The sequence below is a fragment of the Aythya ferina genome (genome assembly GCF_964211825.1).
Source record: "Aythya ferina genome assembly, chromosome: 14".
NCBI lineage: Eukaryota > Metazoa > Chordata > Aves > Anseriformes > Anatidae > Aythya > Aythya ferina.
Window position 1 is genome coordinate 8,792,172 of NC_140312.1, and position 17,277 is coordinate 8,809,448.

The 17,277-nt window shown below is 50.9% G+C and overlaps 1 protein-coding gene and 1 long non-coding RNA gene across 2 annotated transcripts in view; both read right to left on the reverse strand.

Moving 5' to 3' along the window:
- Window positions 1-17,145, reverse strand: part of LOC311444706 (serine protease inhibitor Kazal-type 5-like) — an 82,535-nt gene extending 65,390 nt beyond the window's left edge. Inside the window, exon 1 of the mRNA XM_084536068.1 lies at window positions 16,835-17,145. Coding sequence (XP_084392194.1) covers window positions 16,835-16,856 — 22 coding nt within the window. The 5' untranslated portion in view covers window positions 16,857-17,145. The remainder of the gene's footprint in view (window positions 1-16,834) is intronic.
- On the reverse strand, window positions 6,657-7,902 carry LOC311444728. Its single transcript, XR_014698022.1, has 2 exons — window positions 7,759-7,902; window positions 6,657-7,437 (listed from the first exon to the last, which is right to left on the reverse strand). It is a non-coding gene; the product is annotated as an uncharacterized lncRNA (long non-coding RNA).
- Window positions 17,146-17,277: the final 132 nt, after the last annotated feature.

A 17,277-nucleotide genomic window follows, 5' to 3' on the forward strand; every position in this document is an offset into this window, starting at 1 on the left:
TGATCAAGAATGCTTTTAAATAGGCTCAGCTGTCAACACAGGGACTGACTTCATAATAAATGCCTGACATTTCAGTCATTATTCTTCAGAGTTGTTATACTTCCCCCAGTGTCTGCGTGTTTACTTAAAGATTCACCAATGCTGGTGTTTCCATTACAGGCCCAGGCTACTGCAAAAGGAATTAAGCTCTTTGTAAACAGCCAGCAGCCTCCATCCAGCCAGCCCTTGGGGGTCAGATGGCAACGGGTGCAGAGCAGGCGAGGACACCCAGGAGGGTAGCGTCGGGGTCAGCACTGCTTTGCGGGAGGCAGAAGCGACCAGCGGCTTTGCTCGTGCACAGACGATGGCTTCTGCACTTCTGCAGTCTCGTGCCACTGCAGGGCTGTTTATTTCATCCTTTCTCTTTGGCTAAGCAAGCAAACCTGCTCTGCAGAGAAACCGCCACTCAAGAAGTCCTCAGCTGGGTTTTAGCAGCGCTGGCCAAGGCTCCTGCAATGTCACAGCGGAGGTGGGGGACAGCAGGAGGGGACAGCCACGGCCTGTGCATTGCACGTTGGGAGGTCACCACATGTGGAAATGGAAAGACGATGCTAGGCCATCAAGCACACAGTAAATGCTCAGGTTCTTAAACTTTACTCTCATGCTAGCTCAATGCGCTCTATGTTTAGGGGATTTTTTTCTTTTTATGGAGCATGTGGCAGCCTAATTACAGTCATTACATTGCCTCAAACTATTTAAAAGAAGTTGCTACATATAATTACGTGCGTGTAAGTGAGAATAATGCCATGGCAAACACCACGGTACTCGCACACGCTGGAGCAAGCTGTCCACAATTCCCCAGCACAGAGCCGAAAGGGTGACAGTTGCAGCTTGCTTGCAGGCCAAAGTGCATTTCCAGAAGCTATATCAGGTCAGTTGTCCATTGCCTCCATCCCACAATAGATGTCATGACTTGCGTACGCATTGTTTGCTATATTTAGCAAAACTGGAACTCTTCCTGCAGCATAATTTTAGCGGGTAACCATCCCCCCAAAGCCACGCAGGCCGACTTCCAGCAGCCCCTCAGCATGCACATTGTTCATTCAAGAGATGCCGAGGAGCTAAATTCCTGGAAGTGTTTATTACGATTGGCTGCTCTCACCGATTTCACAACAGGCTCCCACCTTTTCTAATGAAAATGAAATTAAATCCCACGCTGGCACGGCTCGCACCCGGCTGCTCCCTGGGGGAGCCCACGGGGCTGGCAGTACGCAGCGGCACAGAACACGTTTTCCCTGGGTCAGCTCGTCACAACCACTTTGCGGTAACTTCAGCTTGCTTATTTGGCTGCTGGAGATGGGAAAGCAGCAGGGAAAGGTCTGCGTGCCCTGCAGACATCGTGGCCCTGCCACGCACACGAGGGGCATGGGGTCCCTGGGGAGGAGGACGCAGCCTGTGCAAGGGTAAGGATGGCTGCGTGCTCAGCCCAAGGTAACTCAGAAAAACTCCATCCTCTTCGCTCTGGGACCAAGATGGTTTTCCTTCTGAGACTGACTTAAAGAACGAGCTCAAATACTATTTTCATGGCCACGAGCACTGTCCCATTGGTTTCCCGCTCCACTCCTCCATCTATTCAACAAACCGCAGCAGGGACTCACTGCCTCCGCAGCCGCTTTGCTGCTGCATGCCCTGCTGAAGGAGTACGCTGCTTTGTTATGCAAAAGAGTACAAAGAGTCCCTTCCGTGCAGCAGCAAGCAACACAAACATTTCCTAAATGAGACCAGCCAAACCCAGAGGCAGATACTGGTTCGATCTATAGGGAGACCAGACTTATTCCACTGCACGCTTGGCTGCCAGGAGGAGTTTTGCAAATGCTTTAATGAAGTCTGGACTGCACCAAGGCAAGGATGTCAAATTAATTCTTGATGATCTCCAGTACAAAAGGAGCTCTTCATCTATCTTTCCATCCAAGTTTCTTGTTTTGGTTCTTTTCTCTTTAGGAATTAAGTAAGCAATTACGTAGAGAGAAGTAAAACTAGCAGAAAGCGCGGGAGAGAAAACACCTCCAGCAGAGCGATGGAAGCTGAGAGCAACGGCCATACGGAGGCTGCTGCCCTGCACAACCACGACTCCCAGGGCACAGTTTGGTCAATTAGAGCCTTACCAGCAGCAGACTGACTTAGCAAAAGCACATAAACCAGCTGGCCCTGAAATTTATTTTCCTTGTCTACCCTTTGCTGACAAACACAAGCCATTTTCATATAGCCCTGGGAAAGCTCTTGCTCTGCAAGTCATTAGTTTATGCAATTATGGCTTTCTCTGTTGAACGTCATATGTGCAATGCCCATTGCTGGGGATAGGAAAGTGCCTTCCATTACCAGAAGAGGCAAGCAGGCATGCCACACTTGCTGGAACAGGAGATATTCATGTCCTGTCACTGGCAGGATGCTCCCAGCCAGCCAGCAGCTGCCTCTGGCTGTCTTCTTCTCTAGGGCTCGCCGTGGGACTGCAAGTGAGAAACAGGGTGCTGCTGAAGAAAGCTGCTTGCGCCATACGGCCTCACACCTGGCAGCTGTGAACAGCACCTCAGCTCCAGCAGCCCAGCCCTCACAGAGCAGCCCTGGCACGGAGCAGGTCCTGCATTTCTGGGGGCCTCAGCAGCCCAGGCTGGATTATAAGGGGAAGTGTGTTTCTGATCCCTTAGGGGCATCCGAAGCAACAGCTTTGAATGTAAATGCTGACTGCAAACCAGGACAAAGGTCCTGCTGCAGAAAAACACCAAAATCAACCAAGCAAGTAATCGACAAATGAAAGCACAAAGGCCAGCTCTTTGGGACGGTGGTTTTGTAGCTCAGGGGTTGGGCAGGTGAGACGTGGTCAGACCACAGGCTTGGAGCATGGGGCCAGGTCTTCCCCTCATGCTGGGCACTGAGCAGGGAAAGCTCAAGCCCAGCAGCCAAGGAAGAGCTGAGCAGATACAGCTGCTTTCAGAGCTTCGCCTGGGTCACTGGGACCCAGCACCAGCCTGTTCTTTGGGGGCACATCCTGCCCGGGCCATGCCCCTTTTCTTCTTGTTTAGCAGCCAGTATATCACAAAACAGGTAGAAGTCTCCCTGCTCCAAGTGACTCAAATGAGCTGTGCCTAATAGACCGTCCATCTCTTTGCCATTTGTTTTGGCATCTTTGACTGTTTTAAATCCTGCTTAGAGCTGTGTAACAACTGAGATTACACCAGTCACAACTGCCACACAAACATCTCTATTACTACCTGTTCACTGGAAACATGCCTTTTTTTTTTTTCCTCCCCTCTTTTCCCTTTGCTAATGCAACACTGACAGCAAATTGCACCGAGGCAGGAGGGCAGGGTGTGACGATAATTACGTTGTCCCAGCCCGAGGTACGACACCAATATCGCCTGCTGGTGCGAGGCATGGTGGAAACCTGCGCAGGCTTGCAGCACTCAGGCATACTGAGCAGGATCCGCAGGTGCCCGGTTTAATAGCTCACTCTCAGCACCGCCGTCCAATTCTCCTCCAAATAATCAGACAGGCTTGGCTGGTGCCAGGCAAAACAGACAGCGACCTCTAACACCAGTCCCTGCTGAGAGCAGCTCGGCAAGGACGCAGCCGTCACACGTGCGCACGGGGTCCGAGTGACAAAGCGAAGCTTCCAAAGGGATTTTGACAAGGTGACATCTAAACAGCGGATGAAAATTCATCTGAGCTGCCTCGCCTGGTTGCTGCCAGTGTCTGGTGGTTTCCAGTCTCCTGGAAGCACATATTTTCAAAAAGGGCATGGAAAGTTTTGAAGATGTAAGATTTAGGGCTGCAATTTGTGTCAGTTATTTGACCTGTCAGCAAAGGCATCTCCTTCCAGAAGTCCCTCTGCCTGCTTTGCATATCCCTTCCCAGAAACTTCCCTGCTGGACATATTTACATGGGAAAAATTGTTTTGTGAAATTGAATTTTTATATAGAAATGCTTCAAGTCTGGTGCCTTTTCCCCCCTGAAATTTATGATAATCTTCTCTGGATATGTGTCTGTAAAAATGGGTTTTCCCCATCATTTCTATGTTTCAGAGTTGTTCTGCCATGTATTTCACCAGTCCCATAAATTAAAAGATTTTATAGTTCTACATAAGAACAAAAAAAATCCAGATTTCTTTTAAAAGGAAGCTGTTCCTTGAAATCAGCCAGAAGCATCCAGGATTTCCTTCTCCAGAATTTCATAAGAAATATTAAAGGGTGACATTTCCTGTCCTTTTTATTCCCCACCACCACCACCACCAGAAACACGCTGACATCCCCAACCTCCTACAGGAAGGTGCCCCAGCTCCTCCACTGCCCTGCCATAACGCAGTCCTCGAGCTGCTGTTTCTGCATGCCCCAGGGCACTTCTGAGAGCATTTGCCCCGCACATGTAGGACAGCTTTGGGGATACTCCATGCACAGCATTTCTCAATTCACTGCTTACATCAAAGGCAGCAGAATGATGGGATGACCCCCAAAACTGTTCCCACGGTCCTTACTTGCATGCAGTGCTGCAGAGCATTTGTGCAGCAGAGTATTTGTGCAGCTTGCCCTTGTTTGCATTTTAAGAGCCTCCAAACCCTAGCTGCGAGGAAAAACAGATGTTGCAAATACACACCCAAATTGCACAGCATGGGATGCCCTGCCAGATCTCCCAAACCTCTCGGGACACCTGAAAGGGGAAGGCTGGAGCAAGCAGGCTCCTTGGTATCTTGCTGCTGTGCAAGGAACCAGGTGAAGGACCACCCTAAAGCCACCAAAGAACAAGTGACCCTAAAGCAGGAGATCTCAGAGTCCTGAAAAATGAAGGCAGAAGGGCTCAGGACACCCCTGCTGCTTTTCCTGCAGCAAAGAGCTGAGCAGAATGGCTCTGGAGGGAGAGGGAAACGCAGGCTGAGTTGCAGTGCCCCTGTGCAGGGACAAAGCCAGACAACATCCATCCAGAAGGCTGCCAGCACCCCGTGTTGGCATCCCCACACTATCCAGCCCTGCAGCCTGCCAAACAGCAGATTCCAGGGAAGCAGGAGATGTACCTGGGCATGGCGAGGAGCAGAGCGTTGTTCAGCTCCCAAATTGCACCACAGCACCTGGCCCAGAGCACACACCACACTGGTTTTCCAGGAACACACACACTGAGCTCCAAACTCCCCCAAAACAATCACATAAGGTCCGTGCACACCAATAGCTCTGCCTTCGCTGACAGAACAAGTCCAGACCTCGGAAGCCGACATGAGGCTTACAGCACACCCAGGGCTCTTTTCTTCTCGATATTCACTTTAAAAAGCTCCATCCTTTGCATGTACCAACTTGCTTGCATGGCTCTGTATTTTCTTCACCTGCAGTCAGTGCAGCAACTCTATCAGCTGTGCTCCCAGCAGTCTGTTTGGTGAGAAATACAAAAGGAAGCATTTTTGCCTCCAGCCTTGTATGGTGCTGGCCACCTTCTTGTTTTCACAGCAGCCACAGCACAAGGCTGGAGTATTTTAGACCCCTCCATGCACACGTGCATTCATTCCCTGCATGGGTAGCGGCTGGGTGTAGGAAACCAGCAGCGAGCTCCACGCTTCTCTCCAGTCCCTTTGGGCAGCAAGGCTCCCAGAAAGTGCAACGAACCCTCACCAAGTTCCCGGATATATCCGGGGATCAGATGCCTAGTGCATGACATTTGATGAGTTCCACACGATTCTTGCTTAAGCACAGCCACCTCCCAGTGGCTGGGAGGGGATACTAGGAACTGTAAGAGCTCAGCTCCCCTGTGGTCAGCAGCACCGTCAGCAGCACCGTCACCAGCATGAAACATGTTGGCAGATTTCAAGGAATGTTTTTCCCTTGAGTCCCAAAGACAGAATGTGGGGAATTCAGCTTTTCTTTCAAAACTTAAGCAACCCTGATGCTCCTAGGCCTGCTGTTGTAGAAAAATGCTTATCTGGTGGTAGTCCTAGGTCTGGTTACATCCCTGCCCAACTGGATGGGCAGCTGTCCTTCTCTTTGAGACCTAGAGAAACATGCACATCATTTGAAGTCACTGACATCCCAGGGAGATGCTGAAGCTGAAATAACGCCAGGCTCTCACAGCCAGCCCACCTTGCGTGGACTGCAGCATCGGTCCTGCCCTGAGCCATCACTGCCTGCCCCCGTGCTCTGCACGCACCAGTACGTGGGCTCAGCCCTGGGGCTGCTCAGACTAATAGCATCTCTTAGGGAAACAGAGCAAGAAGAGGTTCCCCAGCCCACCTTCCTCACCTCCAGCACTATCAAGACTTCAGCTCAACCAGCAGCCCTCCAGCCTCCCACCTGCATCCCGCTGCAGGTTATTACCTGCAAGGCCACCAGGTGCTCCCCTCCTCCTCTGCCATCTCCATCCCTAGCACGTGCCTAAAAACACAGCAGAAAATGCCATGGCCCATGCTGAAGAGATTATTTTCTCTCTGCTCCCCTCCCAGCCATTACCCACGGGGAGATGGGGTCCCTCGGCCCACACCACGCAAAGTCCAGGTTCTGCAGTCACTGCCCAGGGTTGTGAGAGGAACAGGGTTTATTTCATTTCTCATCAGGTGTTTGAGTTGTTTGTGGTGGGGAGGTTTTTTTTTTTTTTTCCCCCATAAGAGGCTTCAATGAAGGCCTCTCTCAAAAAGCCATCACTACCACAAGAATTCAGCCTGCTCTTTGCTTTGATCTCTAAGAAGGAAACAAGATCTGCTAACACAATCACTGTTTACTTGCTTTTAGGCCCACAGAAGCGGAGGACATATGCCTGCACACAATGCCAGCACTACACAAGAGCCATTTCCAAGTCATCTGCTCGGGTGTTTTTTCCCCAAAGTATGCGTGGCTTGATTTTTTATTTATTTTTTTTTTGTGGGGGTTTGAAGCAAAGAGGCTTTCAAAGTATGCCCATGCATCCCCACGGAGAGAGGTTGCACAGTGGGTTGTTCAGCTGCGTTATAGGAACTGTATTCCAAAATGTAGAAGAGCCAGAATTAGGAACCCAAGGAACAGCAGAACCCCACAGCTCTGCTGCCCCGGTCTCTGCGAAGGCTTCACAACCCACCTCACTACAGCACAGCCAACAGCGTTTTCCACAGTGCTGCAGGAGCCTGCTTACACACAGGAAAAAAAGGCATCTTTAAGCAGAGGATATGGACAAGAAATGAAGCGCACGAATCTCAGAGGCAAGGGCTGGAGGGCAGCTGGTGGCACATTTTGGGGGATGTGACCTCAGATCTTGGGCAGGGGGATCCCAGGGCTCCTGTGCCCAGGCCCCGCAGCTGTGGGTGGATGGGGAATAGGTGGTGGGTGGTGGTGGGCCCCAAACACCCCCCTCTGCAGGCATCCTCCGTGTCTTCAGGGCCAGCATCTTCAGCACAAAGAAAGCAGCTTAAAAATCTTGTGTGTCACAAGGCAGCTTAAAGTCTTGACGTGCAAGTCCCTTCTCAAGGTTTAAAAAAAAAAAAAAAAAAAAAAAAAAAAGGAATAAAAAATCTACAACAACAAAGCAAGCTACAACAAAGCTTTTTCTTTAAGGTGAACTCCTTCTTCAAACCCTTTTATCACAGTTTCTTTCAGCCAAGGAGGGGGGTAGATTGCATGACTTTAGGGACACAACTTGACGGTTTTCTCGCAGCCAGGAAAGGTCCCAGCAGCAAGGATGAATTGCTCTTCAAAGCTGCATTTTCATTCTACCTCTAGCCTGTCAACTTCCCCAACTATCCTTATTCCCAGCACCCCATCACCAAGATGAACATCTCACCTGCACCTCAACTCAGTCCAGGCAGAAGCAGATGGCTGGCCTGAGAAATTCCTCCCTGACCCACTGGGAAAAAATAAATAAAAATAAAAAATTAGAAAATTGCAGCTGGGATTCTTGACTGTCTCCCCAAGTAGCATTAATCCACCTCACCTTCCTCAGCTCCACCAGGAAATAGCTGCAAGGAAGAGGCGGAGGAGGAAGGAGAACCACTTAGGAAGCATCAGCTGCAGCCTAATTAGAGCTATTAGCAAGCTTTTAGTGGTGTATATTAGCCCTTCCTAACATTGCTGAATGAAGCAATCCTGACATCAGCCTTCTGGCTTGAAAAAGCAGTGCTCCAGCTCAAGGAAGGGAAGTGTCTGGAAAGGTCAGGTTGGTTATAATCACAGCTGCAGCCCTGCTAGCCGTCTCTGAGCTTGTTTTGAGTTTATGGAAACCAGTCCCAGATAGGGGGATGCACTCTGCGTGGGACTGGAAGCAGATCAAGCAGTCAGAGCAGGACTTGAGAGTCCCTCCCTATGGACTGTGTCCCTCTGAGCTGCAGCTTCAGCGTCTTTTACTCATTGTGAGTCGATGGCTTCACATTGCCTTCAATTTTCTGAGAGCCTGAAGCTGCAGGGAAGGGGGAGTTTTGCTCCCAGCTGCATGGCAGAAAACCATGCCACCATCCTGGGGGGGGTCATTCGGGCACTACCGCCCCATCTGCATTTCTCCCTGCACCCCCGACCCTTGGGGCTCACCAGGGAACCCTCTATGCACATAGAGCAGGCGATCACCACCCACCTGCCCCAACGATCAGGGTGACAGGCACTCAGGGGACAAGGCAACAAGCCCCCAGGCTGGCTCGGGACAAACTGGCCATGAGGCTGGCAGGATGAAAATAAGATTTACATCTCCTGATGCATAAAGAGTTTATCATTCACTGCTGCTGGATGTCTTCAGCCTGTGAAGAGTTTGCCTAACACAACATATTTCTTAAATAACATGTCATGCCTTTCAGAGGACGTGCAGCCAACTGCAGCCAAAAAACTCAAACAGGGCTAATCTTTCTGGAGCCACTTAGAGTACCATATTTCAAGGATATTTATCATACAGAAGAGACATTTAAAAATATACAAGTGTATGTACTAAACCGCGGCTTCTGCTGACATCAAACACCCGCTACCTGGGAAGGAGCAGGGAGAAGAAACCTTTGTGATTTAACAAACTCTTAGAAATTACTCAAAGCGGAGCAAATTTGCGTGGAAGGAGCCTAGCTATGGGCTTGTAATGGTGAGTGCAGCAGGGCCAAAACCACACAATCAGCCACGATAAATCAAAGCAGTTGGCAAATTCAGAGCACCACCAGCCAAAGAAAACACGGAATTACTCTTTGCCAGGTACAAACGCAGCTAGGTGAGATCTTTCATATCTCTGTGCCAGACAAGCTGCCCTGCTTTTGTGGTCTAGCTGCCACAGTTCACAATCTGTACATCAATTTCCTTTTCAGATAAGCAGAAGCAGATCTCTGCCATCTCAGTGGATGGGGATGCCTGAGGTGCCACAGATGGAAGAAGCCCAACAGATAGTTTTGACTTTAACTTATGCATCCGAGAGCCCGCTCGGTACCTAAAAAGCCGAGCAGCGCTCTGAACCTGACTCACCCTAGGCGTGTTTAACACCCAGCTGCTGCAGGCACGGTGTTGGAGAGGCAGAGACAGATCTTTCAGAGTTTGTGGTTACAAAGAAACACAGCCTGTCTGCTCCTGCAATTGCTTTGTCGAGCAGTGATGGAGGATGCTACCTCTGAGACGCAGCTGATGTGACCACTGGCTCTGTGGTTTGTTGGCTGAGTCGCACATTAGCCACCCAAAAATAACAAAACCTGCAACGGTATCAGCACAATTTCCTCTCTTGACAAGCAAAGTCTCTATACCCTGAAGGTGTTACTGCAACCACAAACACCTACAAACATCAGCATCAGCAGCTCTTTTGGAAGACACAAGGCGATGAAAAGAAACTTTAATTTCACCCTGTTTAAATCTCAGGCTCCTGACTCCAAAAAACAGTCACACTCAGCAGAGACAGCCCACATCCAAGCTTTGCTCTCACCATCTGCATTTCTTTACACATCCCCCAGCCTCCCAGGTGCCATTAGATGTCTGGCCACAGTGCTGGAAGGTGGATCCAAGTGGCAGAAGCAGCCCCAGCCCATGCCCAGGGGAGGGAGAAGCTGCTGCTGTGCTCCCAACCCACGGCACTTCTGCTGATGCATCTTAGGCACCTTGTCGGGGAGATACTGTGTTCTCCTCCCCAGAGATTCTGGGGAGGATGAGCCACCAGGAAGGAGAGTGAGTTGTCCGTGAGGAAATCCTGGCCCTCTTCATCCCATCCAGCCCCAGCCCCAGCAGAGGGGCCCAGCTCTGCAGGGAAACACACCTTGGGCTCAGGGGTCCCTGCAGGTGTCGGCATGAAAAGTGAATGAGGAAAGCATTCAGCACAGAAAAGTAACGGTTCCTTTGGGATCTTCCCAGTTTATAAGCAATTACAGCGAGCAGCTAAATAGAAGCGTATGGCATCCTCTGGAGTAAAGCCCCATAGCTCCCAGAAGCAGTAAGTGATGTAAAGCCGTGCTGGCATGGGAGGCTGCATATGATCTTGTGGTGTGCATGTGTCAGGACATCTGCTTCTGCAACCTCGTGCAGCTAAAGCTACCTCTGCATTCACCTGCGGCTGCCGAGGAGGGTGTAATGCGGAGAAACTTGCACCTCACGCAGGGAATTCCGCTGCTTCATGCCAATTACAGCCAATTCAGGATTTCAGCAACTATTTATCACTGGGGCTCCCTGCTAACTGTTACCACGTCAGTGAGGAGCTAGTCGAAATGAGTTTCCAAATTAGCACCTCTACGTTTGTTCCTTTCATGTTTGCTTCCCTTTATGAGGAATGTCAGCAAATCACAGGATCCCACTCAGGGTAAATTACCTGGGGATTTTCCGCATGAGCGTTCTGCTGAGCTGCATAGGCGGCACGGCAGCGAGCTCGTTATGCTGTTCGCAGTGCCTAAGGCACCATGGGGAAGGAGCACAGCCACTTCCAAAGCATGATCAAGTTGGAAAGATGCTTAAAACATCTTTTGAGAATGGGTGAGACTTCCTTGTGCAGCCCAGAGTGTACCCAGGCCAAGTAGCGAGCTGCCAGCCCCAGCACAATGATCCCTCCCCAGTTTATCATTACTGAGTGAGAGAGGACATCAGGGGCTGCTCGCTTTCTGCCTGAGTTTATTCTCTGAGATGAGATCTTTTCTCGCTGGTGGAAAGCAGACTGGGGTGAATTTTCCTTAGAACCAGAGAAATAACAGGTCTTGACTCCACGGATTTCTGGCAACAGTTAAGCCTTGGAAAAACAGTTGTGTTGGCAGAAAAGTGAAAGACTCCCATATGCTGGAGACCATGGATATTTCTCCAAATCCCAAGCAGATGGAGAACATTTCCTACACCGCGGTGCTACTCAGCAATGGCTGCTCCAGCATCCCTGCACTGAGTCAGAGCAGCAAGGGCCTGGGGGTCAGGCAGCGGACTTGAAGACATTGTAGGATGTCAGTCCTCCCTGCAGAGCTGGGGGAACAGAAGGGCTGGAGGGGACATGCTGAGGACCAGGGGCACCATCGCATTAGGGTGGCACCAGTCACATCTTTGTCATGCAGCAGTGTGGTGGTATTTTAAAGCTGAGCTATGAAGGATGAGGGCTGCCTGGGGAGCTGAGACACAACACAGAGACACAAGGCAGAAGCACCAGAAGTAGACATTTGCTCCAGATGACACAGGCTGAAATGAAATTCTCCGTGGTAATGGCTTTCCTGATGGCCAAAACGGAGCCGGCGGTGGGGACAGCAGTGGGATGGCGCTGGCTGTAGGATGGTGCTGCTGGAGGGGCTCTGCAGCCTGGCCCTTCCCAGGCACTGGGGCCAGGAGACACCACCCCAGAGAGCCCTCTCCAGCCTGGTCTCTATTTCTTCAGGGGTGAAGGCCCCAAAACCCCATAGCACATCACTATCCAAACCCAGCTGCCAGAGGGCAAAGGACAAGCGTCCCCTCATGCAGCCACAGCCGGACCTGTTTGCTCTCACTGCAGAAGGGGACACTGCAGCACTGCTGCTCCCTGCTTCACATCTACCCAGCAAGAGTCCTTAGAGAAAACCCTGGTGCTCTGGGCATTAACAGGAAACTGTCCTCTGGCCTCAGAGCGATGATCCTCAGCGATACACTAATGAACTCTGTAGAACACAGCTCCAAATCCCAGGGTTGGCCTGTCCAAAACTCTGTTCAGGGAGTTTGGGGCTTTTTTTAATTATTATTTTATTTTATTATTTATTTATTTTAGCACGTGGCCAAAGAAAACAATGCTGTCCAGCTGCCTTCAGCCTCGCATTACCATTTCTTCCCTAACTGATCTTCTAGAAGCTACATGCCCTGAATCCTGCACAACTCCCATGCTCTCTCTCTACCTTACAAGATGGCCAAGGCTATTTTCATGCTAGATTAGAAACCAGGGAGCATGAGGAGGGACTGGTAATGTTTCTGTCTGCTTCCCCCTTTGACATGACAGCAAGATAAAGCTCGCGGAGGGACCAGAGCAGAATGGCTGCCAAGCATCACTCCATACATGGTGCCTCCCCAGGAGAAGAAAATGAGATAAAAATAGGCCACTGGGACCATCTCTCATCCTGATCCTTGGGAGCAAGGAACTTCCTTCCTTGTGGTCTTGCTTCTGCTCCCACGCCACTGCTCGACCCCCGCCCCTGCCCAGCGCCGTGCTGCGGGCTCTGCCTCAAAGGTCTGCAGCCCCAAGTACACAAACAGATGGACAGCAGGTTGGGGACTTGCACACAGAGGTGGCCTGGAGCTTCCTGTACTGGTTTCACACCTTTGATCTCTGGAACATGTATTTCAAGCCCAGGAAAGGCTTTTGTGCTGGCCAAGGAAATAACTACATAAAAGGATAGAGAGGGCTGATAAAGGAGGGGGTAAAAGGATTGTGCTGTAAAGGAAAAAGGCAGCCTACCCTATGGATTGAAACGCCCAAGACATGAAGTGAGAACTGGCAAAGGTCAGGCTGAATTGGGTCTTGCAGAGAACGCCAAGAAAAATAGCAAGAGAAGTTTTAGCCATATACATTAGAGGAAGGAAAGAAAGAAGAAATGGAGCTGCTGCACAGACAGGATGGGGCATAGATTAAAGGTGGTCTGAGCATGATTCAAAACTAATGCCTGCTCTTCCTAACATCCTGTGGGTGTGCAGAGGGCGTGAGGATAAGAGGAGTGAGGAGATGGGGGTGGAAATATCAGGTTTTCTGGGACCCGGAGTCAGAGGGCAGTGAGTGCAGGCCAGAGGCCGCGGCCTACGGCAGGTTTTCATGAACAATGCCTTCAGCCTATGTGTGAGTGCTGACTCTCCTTCCCTAACTGCAGCACTCGACTTGACATCTGATTTCTAGACATTTCCAGGAAAATCTTCATCTCTGCTGAGCAGAACATCAAGCCTGCTACGTGCCTAATCAACTGTGCTAATCAAATGCTGCCACGCGGACTCAGCGCACGCAGCCCCCCTCGCTGACATCAGAACCCCCCTGCACACCCGAGCAGTGGCATGGTTTTGCTGATTTGCAGCCATTTACCCTTGAATTTGCCCTCCTGCTGCCAAGAGGCCTGCACCCCACAGCAGCAGTGGCCCTGCTGCCCCCTGGGCCCCTCTAGCTTCAGGGCCAGCCAGGAAGGACCCAGCGCTGGCGGGGCTCAGCCTGCAGAAGGGGCCGCAGGGGAGTGCTGGAACCAGCGCAGCTCTAATTCAATTTCTACCCATTTTCCCTTTTGCCTTCACTTCATTACAGATTATTATTTTTTAAACTGAAGCAAACAGAGTCGATTCTGTTTCCAATTGAATTGCCCGGGGGCTGGCTCCTCTCCTCCAGCCAGCTGATGCGATCTCTGCAGCAAGCTCCTTCCTGAGAGACCTGCAGCCAGAGGGCATGGTGCCTCATTTTGGGAGAGTTCTTCGTCCTGTAAGGACAGCAGCACCTCATTTCCAGTCAGTGGCTATTCCTTACAGCATTTAGACTTCTATTCATGGACTTAAAGTAATCCCCAGCCTGAACTGGGACAAAAAGTTGGGATATTTTGCAGGTGAGGCATTCAGAGCAATGACAAGAAAGGTTCTCAGTTCCATTTCCAGCTTAATCTACAGACCAACCTACTTGCTATGCTGCACGAATGATAAGCACAAATTTCTAAATAAGTTGTTTCAAAGAAAAAAAAAAAAAAAAAAAAAAAAAAGAACCATTCTCCTTTGAAAAGTGTCAATGTGAGACTTCACAAAGATTTCTAAATATAGCTACTTCAAAAGAACGAGTGCAATAAGGAGACCGGTCAAAACCTATCCTTCGCTGCACAGGCTGTCGGATTTTGGAGAACACATGGTGTCTGCTGGGAAGATGCTGAGCTGGAAGCAGGTCCCTGTGTGACCCCAGCCCCACCAGCTGCCACCAGTCCCATGCAGGGGCTGCACCAGTCCCAGAGCCACCAGCTTGCCCCAACCATCACATCCCTCTTCCACCTTCTTCCCCATCACCTTGCGCTTTGGGGCTTCTGTGGGGCAGGCATAGCTCAGTGCCGTGCAAGGGAAAGAAAAGGTCTCAGCCCAGAAATCCAGGACGGTCCTGCCTTTTCTGAGCAAGTCCAGCTGAATTTCGATGAAAGATTTTTCAAACCTATTCTAATGATTTGAAATATTCCTGAGCACTCTTTGCACGCTCCAGCCAGGTTTCAGGGGGAGCATGCTCTTCTGAGAGCACTGTTTCCTATTTTTGTCAGCACACTGAACATAGCCTCTAAATTAAAATCTTCTATTTCCAGTCTATTTCGATCAACTCCACTTCCTTCAGTTTAAAAGATACAATAAGAATAGACGAGCTCTTGCAAATTAAAAGCCTCTCTTGCTTAACAAATTGTCTCTCCGCAATAATTAATTGTCTGGAGAGAGATTCCAGCCCTAGGTTTTTGGCCTCATTCCAGGCTGTGTAAAGGAAAAAAAAAAAAAAAAAAAAAAAAAGTACATAATTTGGGAACGTGCTGCCTCTTGGCCCCAGCGATGCCCACCCTGTGCATGGTGGGGTCTGACCCCTCCACCCATCCCTGGCACAGCGGTGTCCCCACCAGTGTGTCTGTCACCAGATGAGCGTGCCGGGCACACCTCAGCACCCATTTCTGCTCCACCCCAACGCAATCCCTGGCAGGCAGCAGATCGCTCACCCCGAGCCATTTCAGCCGCTCCCACGGTGGTGGCTGTCAGCAGCCGGTGGCGTGCACGGGCTGGGTGCACCCAGAGCGATACACAGGCAATGCCAGGTGTTGCGGCTCCAGGCAGGCTTTGGGACTTCATCCAACTTAAACTTCCTTGAGAAATTCCTTCCAGCACGTGATGGTCCTTATGATGAGTAAGCTTAAATTAATCTTTGGTTTTGCAATCTAATCCCTTGGCTGCTTTTCCTCCCGGAGGTAGGCAGACCTGGAAATAGAGGTAGGTTGTGGTGTCTGGTCCTGCAAAACTCTGTCGGACTTTTCTCAGGGGACACATCCTCCAGGCCCTGCACACCCTGTGTGCCCCTCACCCACGGAGCACTTCAGCCACGGAAGTCTCCATCAAGAGGAAGTCCTCCTGCACCCAGGAGGTGAGGAGGAGGCCCCTATCAGCCAAGATCAACCCTCAGGAAGCCCTACCTGCATCAGAAGACATTCATACGTGGGTCAGGGCGGAAAAATCCCCTGCTTCTTTACCCTCTCCCACATGCAGCAGCAGCTCCATCGCCAGCCACGGAGCAGCATAAGCAGGCTGCCACAGCCCCTGTTGTCACCCAGTCCCCTGCAGCAGGGTGTGAATTGAGGACCCTCCTTGACCTGTGGAGATGCTGGAAAATGTGAGCCCTCAGCCACCTGCAGGATGCTTAATACTAGTGGGAAGCCAGCTAGCACGCTCCAGTCCTCGTTAGAGCTGGGAGGGTTTTGTATTAAACAAATAGACCAGCAAACTGGAAATAAACCTCTAACATCCCCTCTCTGCACTAAGAAGCTATAGAAATATGGCACAGACAGTGTCTGTAGTCTGACACCATCTCGCAGCAGATGGGATCCTGCTAAGTCTGATTGGGATCGCCAGTGACACACCCAGGAGGGTGGGAAAGGTTTGAGCACCCTTCTCTTCTCCAGTCCCGGTATGACAAAGGTGCCTGGGGACAGAGATGTTCCTGGAACAGCCAGAATTAGTGGCAACCCGTGTATATAGCTTCAAGTAGGTTATTCCCAGCAGGATGTTGCTCTAGAGCTGGGTCACCGTGGGGCAGGGCTGTGTCTCCAGCACGGGTCCCTCCCACGCTGGCCAGGCCCTGGTGCCCGACTCCCTGCCGCTGTTCTGCGCCTCCTCCCCTTGCAGCGACCATTCCCATAAGTGTGCTTCAGCTTCCACAGCCCCAAGCAGGAAAATCTATTGTAGTTAACCTTTTTGTCCATGGCAGGATTTTACTGGAATATATTTTGGGGAAAAAACAAGCTAAGTAATTAATAAAACCCACTTTAGCACATCTGGGAAATCCCTGACTTTTAGCTTCACTGCATGTTCTGAGGGTCTGAGTGGACTACTGCCCTCTCCCATCCACCCACGGAGAGCAGCTCCTGTGTCCAGGTCAGGATCTTTCTACAGATTTTGGTTAGGAAACAGCTCAGCACAAGTCCCACCTCGCCAGCGCAGGCTCTCCCAGCAGTATTGGGATCCCACTGGGACTCCCCCGGCCCCTATCGAGCTGACCTGCTACGGTGGTCCCCCACATCTGCTGCCTTCCTCCGGGCACAACTCCTCCACAAAGGCTTTCTAGGAGCTCTCATTTGCCAAATCTTGCATCCCTGTTCCAGAAGTCCCAGACTTTCCCTGGCTTTTCTTGCATTTTCCCAGCATCCCAGCTCCCAGCATTGTCGTCACATTTAATAAACTGCTGTTTAAACATGCACGGGATGCCAGAAAACCTTTTCATTTCCTGACCCATTACTCACACCACAGCTCTGCACAGCCCATTTGGGGCTCTCAGTCCCAGTCCATGAGTTTCTCCGACGTCTGCGTGCTCTTGACAAGCCCCGGTGTCACCAGCAGCACGGCGGTGATGGCTCAGATGTCCCTGCCAGCACCTTGCACACAGCCCCCGCTGCAGCCCATGGGGTGACAGAGCTGCAGGAGGCTTTGGATTCTCCCGGCTCCCCAAGGAAGGACGGAGCACACCCAGCTCCCAGCTCGTGTGGCTTTCCTGCTCCCCAGGCAGCAGGGACTTTGTGCTGGGAGGGATCAGGGTGAGGGAGTTGGGGGGCCCTGGCCCAATAGCCAGAGCCCTTTATTCCCACAAAGCACTTCACAGCCTGAGACTTCCAGACCAAAAAAAAAAAAAAATCCCTCCTAGAGCACAGCCAAAGGATAGAAGTCAATACCCTAGTGACTTTGGCTG